The 17,022-nt window shown below is 39.3% G+C and overlaps 1 protein-coding gene across 7 annotated transcripts in view; it reads right to left on the bottom strand.

Moving 5' to 3' along the window:
- LOC104601656 (transducin family protein / WD-40 repeat family protein) overlaps positions 1-16,347 on the bottom strand; it is an 87,325-nt gene extending 70,978 nt beyond the window's left edge. For 6 of the 7 annotated variants that reach the window (XR_016079498.1, XR_016079500.1, XR_016079501.1 and 3 more), the window contains exons 1-3: positions 16,217-16,347; positions 15,943-16,073; positions 6,630-6,657 (exon numbers count right to left, since the gene is read on the bottom strand). Coding sequence is in view for 2 of the 7 variants with exons in the window: in XM_010265094.3 (XP_010263396.1) it covers positions 6,630-6,657; positions 15,943-16,068 (154 nt within the window). In the remaining 5 variants the exon portion in view is untranslated. Of the gene's footprint in view, positions 1-6,629; positions 6,658-15,942; positions 16,123-16,216 lie in introns of all 7 variants that reach the window. The other variant, XM_010265095.3, reaches the window with a different exon arrangement.
- Between the last annotated feature and the right edge of the window lie 675 nt (positions 16,348-17,022).

The raw sequence follows: 17,022 nt of genomic DNA, 5'->3' as shown, positions 1-17,022 counted from the left end.
CAACCTAAGGAAGAAGAAAAGATCAGAGGTGGAAAGGTTGATCTCAGATATAGAAGGAGAATTAGAATTGAGCAAAAGAGGGGAGAGAAGGAAAACCTCCAAGTAGGGGCCTGACCTCAGAAGGGGAAGTCAATTCTCTTATCTCCATGAAAATCATCAGCTGGAATGTGAGGGGCCTGGGGAGTGCTAGGAAAAGAAGGCTTATTAAGGACCTCCTTAGAAGAGAAAGGCCGGATATAGTGATGCTACAAGAGACCAAATTAGCTAATATTGATAGAAGATGGGCAAGAAGCATATGGAAATCTAGAGGAATAAGTTGGGTTTCAGCACCTTCTTGGGGGGTTTCGGGAGGCATTGCCACTTTCTGGAGAGAGGATACGGTGGAGGTTTTGGAGGAGCTAATAGGTAATTTTTCAGTGTCATTAAAATTCAAGATGGTAGAGGATGGATTTACTTGGGCACTAACTAATGTGTATGGACCACGCAACTATAGAGAAAGGAATGATTTTTGGGAAGAACTTTATGGGATTCAAGGGATTTGGGATGGCCCATGGTGCTTGGGGGGGGGGGGATTTCAATGTAATTCGTTTTACGAATGAATCAAATAACCCCCAACAGGTCATTACAACCAGCATATGGAGATTCAATGATTTCATTAATAATTGTGAGCTGAAGGAACTCCCATTGTTGCAAGCCCTCTATACTTGGTCCAACTTTCAAGAGACACCAACCTGCTCCAAGTTAGATAGGTTCCTTTTCAATGAAAGCTGGGAAAACAAGTGGGAGGACTATATAACAAGAGCTCTACCTAGAGTCACATCTGACCATTGCCCCATTGGCTTAGGACAGGAGTCGTTTAGGCAAGGACCCCGACCCTTTAGGTTTAAAAACATGTGGTTAACTTGCCCGGATTTCATAAAGAAGGTTGAGGAATGGTAGAGAGAAGACCTAAGGGGGGTGAAGTGGAAAGGAGAAAGATTTCTTAAAAAACTAAAAAGTTTGAGAGCACATGTGAAGGATTGGAATAGGGAGCATTTTGGAAGAATAGAAGAATTGAAATCCTCTTTGATGACCCAAATAGAGGAATTAAATGCGAAGGAATCCCAAAGAGTCATAAACTCTCAAGATAGAGATTGGAGATGAAAACTGAAAAGAGAGTTAGATGAAGTCATTTTGAGAGAAGAAATTTCTTGGAGACAGAAGTCTAGATGCAGGTGGCTCAAGGAAGGAGATGGGAACACTAAATTTCATGAACTAGCCAATGGAAGAAGGAAAAACCTAGTTTCCAAACTAGAAGTGGATGTCTTTGATTCCCAAGAGAGGATAGCCAATTGTTTTGTTGACCATTTCAAATCGATATTAAGGAAGCTCCTAGGTCCTAGTGTGGAGTTGGAAGGTGTGACCTAGCAGAAGCTTCCAGAAGAGAGTAGAAGTTGGCTAGAAAGGAATTTTGAGGAAGAAATAAGAAAAGTTGTCTTCTCCATGAACAGATCTAAAGCACCAGGGCCAGACGGTTTCACAATGGCTTTCTTTCAAGATTGTTGGGACATAATCAAGGAAGACTTGATTGAGATCTTCAAGGAATTCGAGGATAATTCAATGATTAGTCGTGGAGTTAACGCTACTTTTTTAGCCTTAATTCCCAAGAAGAAAGAGGCAAAGCATCCAAAGGACTTTTGACCTATTAGTTTGGTGACTAGTGTATACAAGATTGTGGCTAAGGTCTTAATCTTTGAGGATTAAAAAGGTGCTTCCTTGCCTTATCAGCCAAGCCCAAGGAGCTTTTGTTAAGGGGAGACAAATAGTAGATCAGATCCTAATAGCAAATGAATGTGTGGAGGAGATGAGGAGATCGAGTCGTAAAGGTTATGTTTGTAAACTAGATCTTGAAAAGGCTTACGACATAGTGGATTGGGGATTCTTATTACTCGTGCTTAGGAAGTGTGGGTTTGGGGATAGATGGAGCAAATGGATAAACGGTTGCCTTTCCTCTTGCCATTACTCCATCCTAGTCAATGGAGTAGTTAACGGTTTCTTCCCAGCTAGCAGGGGTCTGAGACAAGGTGACCCCATGTCACCTTTCCTATTCACTTTAGTTGCTGATGCTTTTAGTAGACTTCTCTCAGAAGCAGATAGGGTCGGATCCTTAAGAGGGTGGAGAATAGGTAGAGATAGAGTTTCAATAACCCATCTTCAATTTGCAGACAACATAATAATCTTTTGTGAAGGTTGTGATCTAATGGAGGTAAGAAATCTGAAGGATTTGATAATTCACTTTGGGAGGGCCTCAAATTTGAAGATAAATTTTGGGAAAAGTTGTGTTTTGAGAATAAATTTGAGTAGAGAGGAGATGGAGTTTATAGCAGCCTCGTTAGATTGCACTTGGTCTCAGTGGCCTCTATCCTACCTAGGACTTCCTTTAGGTGCAAATCCAAAGGAAAGTAGGTTCTGGAACCCAGTGGTGGAAAAATTCAAAAAAAGATTGACAACTTGGAAGAGAAACTATATTTCCATAGGGGGTAGAGTTACTTTGATTAAAGCAACTCTAGCCAACTTGCCTTTATACTTCCTGTCAGTCTTTAGAATTCCTAAAAGGGAGGCAAAGAGGTTGGAAAAACTTATGAGGGACTTCTTATGGGAACCTGGGGAAGAGAAAAAGATCACTTGATTAGGTGGGAGGTGGTGAGTAGAAGCAAAAATGAAGGAGGCCTAGGCTTAGGGAATGTGGTGAGTAAGAATGAAGCTCTTTTAGGTAAGTGGCTTTGGAGGTGGCCCTTGGAGAGGGAGAGGTTGTGGCATGAAGTAGTGAAGAGTATCCTTGGCTGTTTTGAATCAGGTTGGGACGCGGACGTATCTCGAAGGGCTTCGCTCACAACACCTTGGAAGGCTATTTATGGCATTCTCTCAAAGTTCCTCAGATTTGTAAGGTATGATGCTTGTTCTGGAAACTCCATTCTTTCTTGGGAAGATATTTGGCTGAGCACCCAACACCTAAAAGACCACTTTCCTTCTCTCTATTCCATCTCCCTCTTTAAAAAGAAACCAATTTCATGGTTTCTTCCCCCCCCCCCAGTTCACCCTTTGGATTTAAACTGGAATTTTGGGTTTCAAAGAGGGTTAAGGGGTGAAGAACTTCTTTGTGTTTCAGAGCTCTTGTTGCTTCTAGACTTAGTGTGCTTTGACCCCCCTAACCTGGACAAAAGGGTTTGGTCTCTAACCTCGATTGTCTCCTTCACTTGTGCTTCTTTCTTTAAAGCCCTCTACTCCAATCCCTCCTCTCAAGTGTTCCCTGTTAAAGAGGTCTGGTCAAGGCCAATTTCCTCCTAAAATAGCAGTGTTCTGTTGGGTAGCCTACTTGGGTAAGATCAATACGGTGTAAAACTTGCAAAAGAAGAAACCTTACTTGTGTTTGTCCCCAAATTGGTGCTTCTTATGTAAAGTGAAGGGTGAGGACTGTACCTTTTACTGATATCGTGCTCTTTTGCTGCCAATATTTGGAACTGGGTTGTTGCACAATTTGGGTGCAGGTGGAACTTGCCCTCCAAAGTAAAGCTACTGTTCATTCCAGCTGCCTTTGGGAGATTGACAAAAAGAGGGAAGCGAATGTGGAAATGTATCAGAGCCGCTACCTTTTGGACTTTATGGGAGGAGAGAAATGCTAGAATATTTCAAGAAAAGGAAAGAAGTCTTGCTGAAATTAAGGAATGCATAATGATAAGGACAGTCTTGTGGCTAAAATCTTCACACTTGTTGGCAGATTACTTGTTTGATGACTTAAGGAGAAACTGAGCAGATGTGGCTTCTACAGTCTCCACAAAGAACAAATCACAAGTTGAATGGGTCCCCACCAGATGGAGTGGTAAAACTGAATTTTGATGGTAGCTGCCAAGGTAACCCAGGGCCATCTGGAATAGGAGGGATTCTGAGAGACAAAGATAGCAACATGTTGTCTCTATTTTCAGGACCAGTAGGTGTTGGTGATTCTGTAAGGGCAGAGATACTAGCAGCGGTACAAGGTATACAGATGGCCAGTCAACTTGGAGTGAATAATTTGATAGTAGAAGAGGATTCCAAGGTAGTAGTGAGCTGGTTGACAAGTCCAGAGACAGCTTGTTGGGGCTACAGGGATCTGTTAAAGAAAGTTAAATGGATGACAAGGAATATGTCAGTCAGGTTTCAGTGGGTCAGCAGATCAGCAAATGCAATAGCTGATTCTTTGGCCAAGCAAGCGGTGTCAAGGGGAGATCTGTTTTGGGCCACTTTGTAACTGTGTTTCAGGCTTGTGTTTGTTTAGTGTTTATGACTCAGTCCTAGGGGGAGGTAACACCTCGTGCCTCTTCCTAGGCTGAATGTACTACTATTTCTTGAATTAATAAAACTACTCTCATTTATCAAAAAAAAAAATATTTGTTATCAAAAGGCCTGCATTTCATTAATTATTTTGTACTTTTCATTTATTATTCATCTTTCTTCTTCCTTGGTTCTTATTTGCAACATTTCTTCTTCGCAAGTTCTCTTGTTTGGTCTGCAACTTGTAAGTTTTAACGTTAATCTCGCTTTCTTCATTCCTTTTTTTTATTCTTTACATACAAATGTTTTTTATTCTTTGTTCCTTAGTCGCTTTCTCTCTCTTCCTATCTCTTGCTCTCTTGCTCTCTTGATGTTGCAGAGCACATGAACATGGTGGACAATCTCTCCATTGCAGACCACACTAATGGCGACGCGTGTTGCAGCGACATCAAATAGATGGTTACGATTCAAAAAATATATTTTTTTCTTTGTTTTTTGAATATTAGATGACAGGGAATGAAAAAAAAAAAACAACTTCAAACCAGGTTTCTTCTTCTTCCCCTAGTGAAGAGGTTGGTGTTAAAAATGTATTTCAAATTCGAATCGAATCCGAATATTTGATTATTTAGGCGAATTCAAATTCAATATATTGCTTTAAGAATCCACCGGATGTCGAACCAAATTTGAAAATTCATCTATTTAATCGGTTCCGAATTCGAACCAAGCATGATTTGATTTGAATTCGCTCCGTTTACAGCCCTATTCTCAACAGTTAACAAGGAACATGAATATTAGCTTACATCGGATGGGCAGGTCGGTAAATGCATTGACTGATTATCTTGCCAAACAAGGGGCCAATAGGGAACATCTGTACTTTGCTGCTTTTTAATGTGTTCCTTCTAGTGTTTTAATGTAATCTTCACCCTATAAGGAGAGGTTGCACCTCACGCCTCTTTGGGATGTGAGTAACAATCTTCATCTTTTGCTAATAAAATTATTCTTCAATTATCAAAAAAAAAAAAAGATTTGGAAGCAGATACTCTTGTGGAACTATCAACCCAACTTCATGGAATACATCTATATGCCTAGGGGAGGATGACAGAAAAATCTAATCAGGGATTCAGGATGGTGGCTTCCTTCATCCTAATGGTCATAAAGAATTCTAGATCCTTTAGATAATCCGTCATGCACAAATGATTAAAAGGTTCCTCTTTTAAATCCTTCATGAAAGAAAGCTCCAATCAGTGTCTATGCCATAAAGAGTCTTCTAGAAGACAAGATATCAACAAATTGTACATAGTAACCTCTGCTTGTTACCTAGGTGGGCTGTGCATGACAAATGACTGCCATGAGAAAAACAGGCAAATAGATTATAATAGCAATAGGCCAAAGGATAAAAAGCTCAGATGTTTTTCAATTGCTTCTGGAAGAGCTATTATTTGTTTCAGGAAAAGATTCATAGATGATACCTTAAAATATAATTACTCAAAATAGAACAAACTAGGACAGAATACATGCACTCTACCTCCATTTTAATAACACCGAAAACCAATAAATCAATTAATCAATTAAAAAGAAATGTAAATGTAAACTAGCAATTTAATATTCCCTCCTTGTGGGCACCCACAGTGCAAAGCAACGCTGTTCATTCTGTAGATATAGAGGGTGAATCAGCGCATCAGCATTTTCCATTTTTTTAACAAAATAAAAGTGATTACTGATAATAGAGCAGTACAGATAAATTGGCATCCAAGGAAGCTGAACTTGATTGCAGATGCTATATCCAGATATAGGACCGGGAGGGTCTTTTTTGCACAGTAATAGATCTATACCCATCTAGTTTTTTGTATGAATGGGCCATTTGTTCATATTATGTGCATCCTTGTACTTCCCCTAATGTGCATCTATCTTTCTTGGCATATAATTCAATACATGTTAGTTGCCTTTATATAAGTAGAAAAAATAATGCACTTCTTCAAGGTTCAAAATAATCAATTAGCAATGAAGTCATGAATAGAAATCTATGTAGTTAAATTAACCGAATGTTATTATAACAAAAGATGTATATTTAAATATGTATTGTTTGTAGTCACCAGCTAAAAGCATGGAAGATGATATGCACATGTAACACATATTAAAAGATAATTTAAGCTTAATTATATGGAAAACCCGAAATTCCAAAGGTGCATGTATAAAAATTTATGACACATCTTGGCTGTGTAAAGTGCTCCTATGAAGTCACAGAAGCACCAAAAACACAAAACAGATGTGATACACCTGGTCATGGCACACACATCTCAGCAATACTCAAGCATGCATTATATAAATCAAAGTCTTACCAACAATCTCCAACGTCAGCTTAGCACACTGCAACAGTAAAGAAAAGGCAAGAATGGATAAAATAGATAATTAGCTTTTGTTGAAAGAAAACATTTGAACTTCTAACATGATCATACACTTCTTGACATGAAGAAATGGGCATTCACCTGAAGATAAGCCTAATAGCTACTATATAACATGCTGGTGCAAGTACCAGTGCAAACAAATACAAACATGTCCATAAACAAAATAAATATTTACAATACAAGTTACCTCCAATCAAAAAAAAGTACAAGTTATCAAATATTCCAAGAATAACAAACTGATAGAAGTTATTTTCCAATAACAGGATGAGAGATCATTCTTCTAGGAAGAAGCACAATGAACATATGTCAAATTGTTGAAGCAACATTAAGCAATGCCTCCCCTCCATCATTCCCTTTTAAAGAAGTTTGGTCCAAACCCATTCCACCCAAGGTTAGTGCTTTTTGTTGGTAAGCCAACCATAGAAAGTTAACTACGACGGACACTTTGAAAAAGTGAAGACTCTTCCTTTGCCTCTCACCTAATTGGTGTATCCTCGGTAAAGCTAATGGTGAGAGTTATCACATTCTAATCTCCTGCCCGCATGCTGCAAGCCTTTAGGAAAGGTCATTGGTACTTTTTGGTTGCAGGTGGCCTTTGTCTTTGCAGGTCAGTAGCCCTTTTGACCCTACAACTTTCAGTTGGTCGCGGAGGAGGGGCATGATTTTGTGGAGATGTGCTAGGGCTGCAATGATTTGGACAGTATGGGAAGAGAGAAATGCCAGAATTTTTAATGACAAGGAAAGGAACAAGGAGGTTATTAGAGAATGGATCTTGAATAGGGTCATAAACTGGGCCAAAACTGTGGATTTACTTTCTTGAATCTCCTTTGATGATATCTGGAGGAATTGAGAAGCTATAACAAAAAGTTAAAAGATTAAGGTTAGGCCTTGTCTTGGGTACCTCCTGAAGTAGGGCTCATAAAACTAAATTTTGATGGAAGCAACCTTGGCAATCCAGGGCCTTCAGAAATTGGTGACGTATTTAGGAATCCAAAGGGCATATAATTGCTTTATACTGAGGTCCTGTAGGAGTGAGGGGACTGGACTCCATACATGCTGAGTTTCAAGCCGTATTGCAAGGAGCACAGTTTGCTAGAGAGCTGAACGTGGACAGATTGATAATAAAGGGGGGCTCAAAACTGGTATTTGGTAGTTGGGTGGTTGACAGATCCGGAAACTGTTAATTTGACTTACAGGAAAGCTGTGAAAAGGTTAACTGTAAACATGACTGTAAGGGTCATTAGACAAAAGGAGATAAGCCAATGAGTTCGCTGATTGACATGAATAGGGAGCATTTGTTTTGGGGCAATTGTAATTGAGGCTGCATCTCATGCCTCTATATGGGAAGCCTCGTTGTATAGCTTGCTATTTGATTTATAATTGGTATGCAGCTGTTCCTCCCCAAATTTCTGGCTGAACTTTTCTCTAAGTGGCCATCTTTCAGTGGAAGCAAAAAGGCCAGAATTGTTTGGAGCTGTACTCCGTTTGCTGTTTGCTGATTCATATGGAGAGAAAGAAGCAAGAGAGTCTTCGAAGATAGTCGGTACGAGCTAGAGAAGGTGGTGGAGTCCATTGGAAGGGCTGTCACTGATTGGGTGCTCACCTTACCGGATTGCTCAGATATCCATGTCAGATTTAGGGTCTAACTTTTGGAGTGCAATTGAGATCCAAGAATGTAATCTGGAAAATTTTTTGTAATGGGTTGTGGTGTAATCTCTACACCAGGCTGTAATATTTATTTTTTATTTTAATAAAATCTCCTTTTCTGTTATTATCAAAAAAAAAATATAAGTTGCCATCTATCTTATCAGTCAAATTCTTCTTACTTATCAAAAAAGAAAAACATTAAGTAATATTTGTTTGACCAAATTTTTTCCTGCCCTCTTTTTTCTCTATTTGAAACTATAAAAAAACATGGACTTCATCGTATAGAAAGAATCCCACATTCAATGTATATTATATGTAAAAAAAAAATGTTTATTACAAGTATAGAGAACACATTGGGATAATAGCCACTATTCAAAAAAGTTACCCTCCAATACAATCAAGGTTCTAGTGTTCTACCAGAAGCATGGTATTAAACGTGCACTGAAACTGAACTAATTCCATTAAAATGCTTCCATTTTCATGGAGAACAAAGCACAACTTGCCTGATTGAAGTTTAATTCAAGCTTCTATATAGCTTTCGCTCCAATTTTAGTCAGTTTTGATTGTTAAAATTGAAATGCTAACATTAATCTGCAGTCGTTCGAGCAGAAAACGAAGAAGAGTCATGTTCGAGCTAAAGTTCTTTATCGGAAGGAAATTTGAAGGCCTAGAGATCACAGAACGTGGATGAAGAGCTTGGATGAGGCTGAACCTAAGGCTTGAGGAGGCGGTCTGGCTGGCGAAAACCCTTCAGATGGTTGTGGAAGACAGAATAAGAAAAATAGAGCCCAAGAAGAAAGCGGAAAGGGGGCAGGGTGATTCTTTTTCAGGTCAACAAAAACAGATGGGGGAGCAGACAAACTGCGAAGCATATGCATCCTGGAGGAAGAAAATAGAAGCGGATGGAAGACTTTCTTGCAAATCTTAGAAATCTTTGTCCCTTCTAGGGAGAACTGAAGTTTTTCAGCTCCTTCACCTGAATCCTTCCCCACTTTGGAAAATCAAAGCAGAGTGGTGAAGATAGGAAGCTTAGGCCATATTTCAGCCGTGCATCAGACCAGTCCGTTCGGACAGTGGAAAACAGCTTTTATATGTACAAAACCAAAGGAGATGAGTTGGGAGTAAGTGAAGACGGGGTTGACTACAAACCTGCATGCCCCAAAACAAATACACCTTACTCCCTGTGATTCTAATCATGCAGTGGGTTTCGCCCCATCAGAGGATGTAGTTATGATTTGGTTGAGGCTAGAGAAAGTCTTCATTTTCAGTCAGTGGCTCTCTATATCCCGTTGGTAGCCGACGGTTAATGCAGTCCCAAAATCCTTGATGTTCGACGGGTGGATTCTCACTCAAGGACTTCCATTTCATTTATGGAGAGAAGAGTTTTTTTCTTTGATTGGGAGCTTTTGTGGTGAATTAGAAGAATAGACACAAAAACTAAGCATTCTCAGGGGCTAAGGTTTGCCCAATTAAAGGTAAAAAACAGAGGAATCCATTCCATACCTCGTTCAATTCCCCTTCTCAAGAGAAATGTCTGGTTTTACCTGGCCATCGATGATTCGACAAGTCACTGAGCTAACTCGCCCAAACAGCTCTCAGACATGTGGAATCTAGCCAATGGAAGCTGAAGCAATCACCATGCAGAGAAGCTTCTATGAGACCAAAGATTTCAGAGGAAAGCCATTGCCACTCAAAGCTTTTGCCAAAGAAGGTAAGAGGTCAAAGAGAAGAAAAGGTCTTAGAGAGATGGGTAGGCACAAACGACAAAAAAGGGGTAATGACAAAAGAGGAAAGTATTTTCAAAATTTAAAGGGGACTGATGAAGAAAGAAATGGGGTTGGGTTGGATTCAAATTGACCCGGTGAACCAACCCGACTAAACTCCATTTCATTAAACCAGCCAGGTAAGTTGGGTTCAACCAGGACTAGAACCCATGAGCCCTCCTTGCAACTTCCAAGCGGCAACTCCAACATCCCTAATACCCCCACCTTCAACAATGGAGAATTACCTAATACTCCTGTTAGTTCAGAATGTAAAAGAAGAAGCATCAACAGGCCTCCAACTCCTATCTCGAAGACTTCTTCAGGTGAAGAAGAAGAGTCAGAAACAGATGTAACCACTTACTTCTCAGAGGAGGTATCAGATGGTCAGGAGGTGGCTTTTAGATAATCAAAGACTTTGTTCGAAGGAAGGGAAGATTGGGGAAGTGTCAAAATTTTACAGCCAATTAAATTAGTGAGCCTAGACTATGGAGAGGATTCTAACCTAGGGCACCTAACTGAGGGACAGAGTTGTTCTTCTTCGACCATTGCTAACCATTGTCTTTCAGCCCCTTCTCTCCCCAACTTTTCTAACTTCAGTCACAATTTTTTATCTTCCTCTTCCAATTTTTTAGTCTTTCACCCTAACTCCTCTATTGTCTGTCTTTCAGGTTCAAGCATCTTGCTATCCCAATCGTCTGCAATGCCTTCCTCGCCATCGGTAACAAGGAAGTAGGCAGCCTGCAAAGTTTAAGAGGGGAAGCAGTGGCAGTGAAGGAAATTCCCACCGGCGAGACAGACTTGGCAGAGTTGGCAAGAAATCTGGGTTTGGCAGATCGGATTGAAGAAAGGGAAGTTAGACCAGAACAAAAAGATGCTAGAAGGAATTACAATAAGGGGATCTTGTGCAAGATGGATGCAGGAAAGAAACTAGGGATGAATAGGGAATTGAAAAGACTCCAATGGGGATTGACAAACCAGAAGCTGGATACTCATTATGGTGCAGGAAGTAGAACCAGTAAGGGAAAGAATGTAGTAGAGGCGTGATGAAGATTCTGAGCTGGAAAGTTAGGGGTTTGGGAGAAAAGAAGCCTAGTAAAGGAAACTCTTAAGAGGGAAAATCCAGACATTGTCATGCTCCAAGAAACAAAAGAGGAGATGGTGGATAGAAAATTATTAAAAGTTAATTGGGGTTTAAGGGGCAAGTAGTGGACAACCTTACCAACAACAGGGACTGCAGGAGGAATCATAATTGCTTGGAAAGAAGAGTTAGTTTCAGGAATAGAAGTGGACATAGGGGAATTTTCCATTTCTGTTTTATTCACAAACACCTCAGATGGTTTCTGTTGGATTTTAACAAGGGTTTATGGGCCTAACTCTCCCTCCGAAAGAGCAAGATTATGGGAAGAACTGGACTCTATCCACGAGTTTGAGGAATTTCCTTGGTGCATTGGGGGAGACTTCAATGTCACCAAATATAGTCATGAGAAGTTGAGTGGTAAACAGATAACCAGAAGCATGAGAGATTTTTCTAATTTCGTAGCAAGGAATCATTTACAAGATATCCCTCTCCGCAATGGGAGATTTACTTAGTCAAACATGCAGGAGAATGCAGTGAGCTGTAGACTAGATAGATTACTGATGACTGCAGACCGGTAGGAACACTTCCCAAACCTTCTACAGGAGATCAGACCCAAATGCACTTCAGATCATTGGCCAGTTGTGTTACAATCTGATTTTTTAAAGAAGGAAGTCCCCATTCAGACTATAGAAAGTTTAGACATTACATAAGGACTTTAATGTGGCTTCTTAATGGGAGGAATGTAAAGTTGAAGGATTGGTTGGGTTCGGTTTCTTACAAAAGTTGAAGTTTCTTAAGAGGAAGTTAAAAAGTTGGGGAAAAGAGGAATTCAAAGCTTTCTCTGAGGAAAAAAGAAAAAAGCAAACTGATTAAGGTTTTGGAAGATCTAGATAGGGAGGAGCAAAATGAGACTTTGGACAACGAAGGTAGAAGAAAAAGAGTGGAGGTGCGAAGGTGGACTATCCTTCTTCACGGAGGAAAAGATTTTATCCTTCTTCAAGGAGTTGTACACTAAATCCGCAAGTAGACCTTTTTAGACAGCTAGATGGGAAAGGTGGACTTTTATTGGAGGATAAGCAGGTTTAGTTGGAAAGGGAGTTCAAGGAGGAGGAAATCAAGGAGGTAGTTTTTAGTATGGATGGAGATAGGGCTCCAGGGCCAGATAGTTTACCGTCGTGCTTCTACCAACTCTGTTGGGATACCATAAAATCATATTTGCTAGAAGTTTTCATAGACTTCTTCAATTCAGCCATAATAAATAAAGGCAACAACTCAACTTTCATAGCCCTAATCCTGAAAAAAGAAAGTACTCTGGAAGCAAAAGATTTCAGGCCAATCAGTCTAGTGGGTAGCATCTACAAGATTGCGGCCAAAGTATTGGCATGCAGGTTAAGGGAGGTGTTGGGAGAGTTTATTTCCAGCAACCACTTTGCCTTTATAAAAGGAAGGCAGATCATTGATAGCATCTTAGTGGCCAATGAATGTGCAGAAGATTGAAGACAAAGTGGTAACTCTGGGGTGGTTGTAAAACTGGATTTGGAAAAAGCCTATGATAAAGTGGACTGGGATGGGATCCTAAACATCTTGGAGTTAAGAGGTTTTGGAAGAAGATGGGTGTAGTGGATGAAAGGGTGCTTCACTACAGCTTGGTTCTCGATACTAGTAAATGGAGGGCCCAAAGGTTACTTTCAGGCATGCAGGGGCCCAAGGCAAGGTCCACTTGAAACGAGTGAAAATAATCCTTGGAAAGATATCAGTTCTACCTATTCTTCTTTTATCCCTTTATCAGGTATAGAGTAGGGAATGGATCTAAAATTAATTTCTGGACTGATCCGTGGTGGGGAGAAAATACATTAGCTTTTTCTTTCCCTAGTTTGTTTAGCCTTTCCCATAACCAAGCGAGCACCATAGTTTCTTGCCTTTCAGACTTTTCTCCTTCTTTAAGCTGGAATTTTAAGTTTAAGAAGACCCTTAAGGGATGTAGAGAATGCTGAGTTAGCAGATCTGACACATTCCTTAAGGGAGGTCTACATTTCCCCCTCACACAAGAATCTGGAAACTCCTTACTTCTGGGAAATTTTCAACCAATTCCTTTTTCAGGGCCTTGGTGTCAAAAGATTTGAATTCTGGGTTCCCGTTTCGGAAAGTTTAGATTGGTCTCATCCCTCCTAAAGCATCCTTCTTTGTTTGGGGAGTCTGTTTGGAGAGGATAAATACTTGTGATCTTTTACAAAAAAAGCACTCTAGTAGATTAAACATTTCCCCCAATGTCTGTGTTCGTTGTCTTAACAAAATAGAGAGTCAGCCGAGCACCTCCTTCTTCACTGTTCAGAAACTAGGAAAGTTTGGAACCAGGTCCTAAATCTGATCAGTTACAACTGGGTATTTCCTAAAAGCATCAAAGATTTTTTGTGGCAATGGCAAGGGAAAGGGCTAAGTCAAAGGGGCAAACTCTACTGGAACACAGTGGCACAAGCAGTCATGTGGGGTATTTGGGAAGAACGAAACAACTGCATTTTTAACAACAAAGCTAGAACCTTGGAAGACCTAAGCTCTCATATCTCTCAAGTCTCACCTTTGCAATTTGTGGATGCTGAATTCAGAGATGTACAAAGACTTCTCTCTAAACATGCTTCAGCAGAACCAGGTGGAGCTGCTGTTGTCTTCACCTATTGCTAAAAGAGCCACTAACCTTCCTCAGTCAAGGGAAGAGGAGGAGGTGACCTTGTACTTTCCAGCTGGTTGTGGGGGTGTGTATCTAAGGAGGGATGCTAGTCCTCTGTGGTTCTTTAGTGGACCATTAGGGACTGCAAACTCTACAAAAGCTGAAGTTGTAGCAGTGCTAAATGGCCTCTGTATCATAAGAAGACTAGGCCTGACCAACCTGGTGGTCAAAGGTGATTCTAGTAACACAATAAAGTGGCTGGGGGAGATAGATGGAGGACCTTGGAGACCGGCTCACTACCTTGACGAGGCTAGAGATCTGTTACATCACTTGAATGCATCTTTAATCTGGATTCCCAGGAATTTAAACTGTAGCAGATAATTTAGCCAAGTCTGGTGCTCACAGGGAAAACTTTTATAGTAATAGTATAATGCCTTTGTAACTTGTGTGCAACTAGCCTTTTGAACAACATCTCATGTATTCTACTTTTTCTCTTTACTATTATATAAAGTTACTCTTTTTCTCAAAAAGTATTTGAAATGCTACACCCCTTTTTTATCAATATGAAATACTACACCCATGGCTGCAATTATGTTAACGGCTAACCAGTGTTTTAAAAGGCATTCCTGCATTATATTCCCGGATATCGGCATGGACACTGACACAGATAAGGAAATGAGGACATGACTCCCCAATTCCTAAAATTCAGGACATGGATAAGGGTACTGGTATCCCATGTGATATGCTTATATCATGCATTTATGTTTAGTTTTTGAAGCTAAATGTCATTTCTCAAGACTTGTGTCTTGCCAAATTTAATCAATTTTATTAACATGTACAAAGGTTTATAGTATAATCTGTTAAAACACACCACTTTACATATTTTAAAAGTGTTAATGTTATAAAATGAATCTAAAAGAATTCGTGCAGTATCTGCTATTGTATCTAGTAAGTTAGTAAGTATCAGATACAATACTAGTACACTAGACGTGTACAGGAATCTATGTATCATATATTACTGAAAGTCTGAAAGAAAAACTATATGGTTTACAGCATATACTATGTACAGAGAGCATATTTACAGCAGGTCACTTTAGAGGGGCTATTAATCTGGTTTCATTGCTTTGCATATAGTGTTGTATGGACTCTCCTAAATGGACTTGAGGGGAATAAATAATCCCTGTGGGATGAATAATCTCTACAATATTTCTTCACAGGAATTGAAAAATAAGCCCTTAAACTAACTAAAAACATTGGATCCTGGTTACGTCATTTGAATTGAGCTGATAAAGTCTTAGTCACAAATAGCACAATCTTCCAGCACCCTACCATTCACATATTGAGCTGGTTATGTCTTTGAAATTTCTTTTCAAAGATTTTGTAAACATTATAGTTTATACTAAGTTTTTGCTGCTTTTTTTTCTGAAAGACTCAGAATTTTTTCTTGAATTAAAATACTAGAGAGAAGATACTTCAAATGAATTCAATTATCAAATTTTTTTTTATCAATTCAATTATCAAAAATAAAAAAGATGCTTCAAATTAATTGGCCATGACGCTATTAGGTTGCTGGCATACAATGACTATTTCAGTCAATTTGGATATGCAGACTCGTCAGTGTCACCTTCCAACCACAAATACTATACCCTTCAGCAAATGCAACCCACACTAACTAAATAGGTAGAAACTTGACAATTTATCCATTGTTGTGAAATTAAGTTCATAATATAAAACTCATGGTTCCTCTAAGTTTTCTCTAACTTCCACTAAAAGCAATTCTGTCCATTACAAGTTCACTATCTCTTGTACCGAATACAAATGTATCATACAGCATACATCTGGAACAATGCATCAGTCCGGGTGGGTTCCGCATCAGTCAGCCACTCCGGCAGACAATGTTTCGGATGTAAGATGCACTTATAGGTAGCATTCCCCTTTGTACTAAAGCCTCGTGATCAAATCATCAAACAAACAATTGCATAGTTCAAAAGCTTAACAATTCCACATAAAAGCAAACAATAAAAACGACCATATTTAACTGAAGAAAGAAACGAAGCATATAGGGGAGGAAAGTAACGGGAAGAAAAATCTTACGTTGTAAACTTGCCATGCCTTCCCGACGCTAACAGTAACAAATGTCTCCGTCCCCAATCTCTGAACAGAGAAGGGAACATTGCTCGTGATGTAACCAATAGCTCGATAAGGTTCGAAAATCCCCATCTTTTCTGCAGTTTAAAGGAAGAAGACAGATAAATACCAGCTTGCATAGAGCACCTGAACTGACACAAAAGCAAAAATAAAAACAAGGAAAAAAAAGATGAAGCATTTAAAGATTCCTGTTTGAGTTTAAAAAGGATACAGAGATTACAGGAGCCAAAAACTATGGTAATCGTTTGAGTTTCGAATAAGAGACACAAGAGGCACAAAGAGAAGCAGAAGGGTGCCGCCTTACTCAGGGTCGGGGGGGGAGGCGGGAGCAAGAAATAAACGAGGAATCATGCTAATAGGGAAAGTTTTAATTTTTATTCCGACACTGCCCCTGAATGCTATTGAAAATACTCCTGTGTCATCTCTCAAGGATCTAGGGTGGGTTGGGTTGGGTTCAGAGTAGGACTGCAACTTGGACCGGGTTTGTCCGAACCCGGCCCGGAAATGTAAATTTGGGTTGGGTTTTATTGGAGTTCGGGTTAGGGTTGAGGCTTTCACCAATCCGATTTAATTTCATGTTTATATTTACAAATATTATTTTAATATGTATTTATGAATGTATATTGATGCATATATGTATATGCAATATAAATCTATATATATATATATATACACAAGCATTTATATTTATGTATTATGAATATAATTTATCTATATATGCATGTATGCATGTATATTGAATGTTCGAAATTTTAAACTTAAAGGTTTTTATTTTTATTTTTAGCAATTTAGAGAGAATTTTTTTCTACACATAATAACCATGTTTTTTACACATAATAATGCTACTATTGAATTAATAATATGGAACCTTGGAGTTTAGGAAATAAGTAAATTGAACAAAATAAAGTAGGGAAGTTGGGCCAACTTGAGTCTGACTTGAACCCAATTCGAAGTTTTAGGGTTAGGTTAGGGGTTCAACAAATAGGATTATTCTCGACTTGACCTATCCCGATTTAACCTTCACCC

Source organism: Nelumbo nucifera, chromosome 8 (assembly GCF_055504915.1).
Source record: "Nelumbo nucifera cultivar China Antique chromosome 8, China Antique-T2T, whole genome shotgun sequence".
Taxonomy (NCBI): domain Eukaryota; kingdom Viridiplantae; phylum Streptophyta; class Magnoliopsida; order Proteales; family Nelumbonaceae; genus Nelumbo; species Nelumbo nucifera.
Note: the sequence above shows the minus strand (reverse complement) of the source record. Positions and strands in the feature narration are given on the sequence as shown.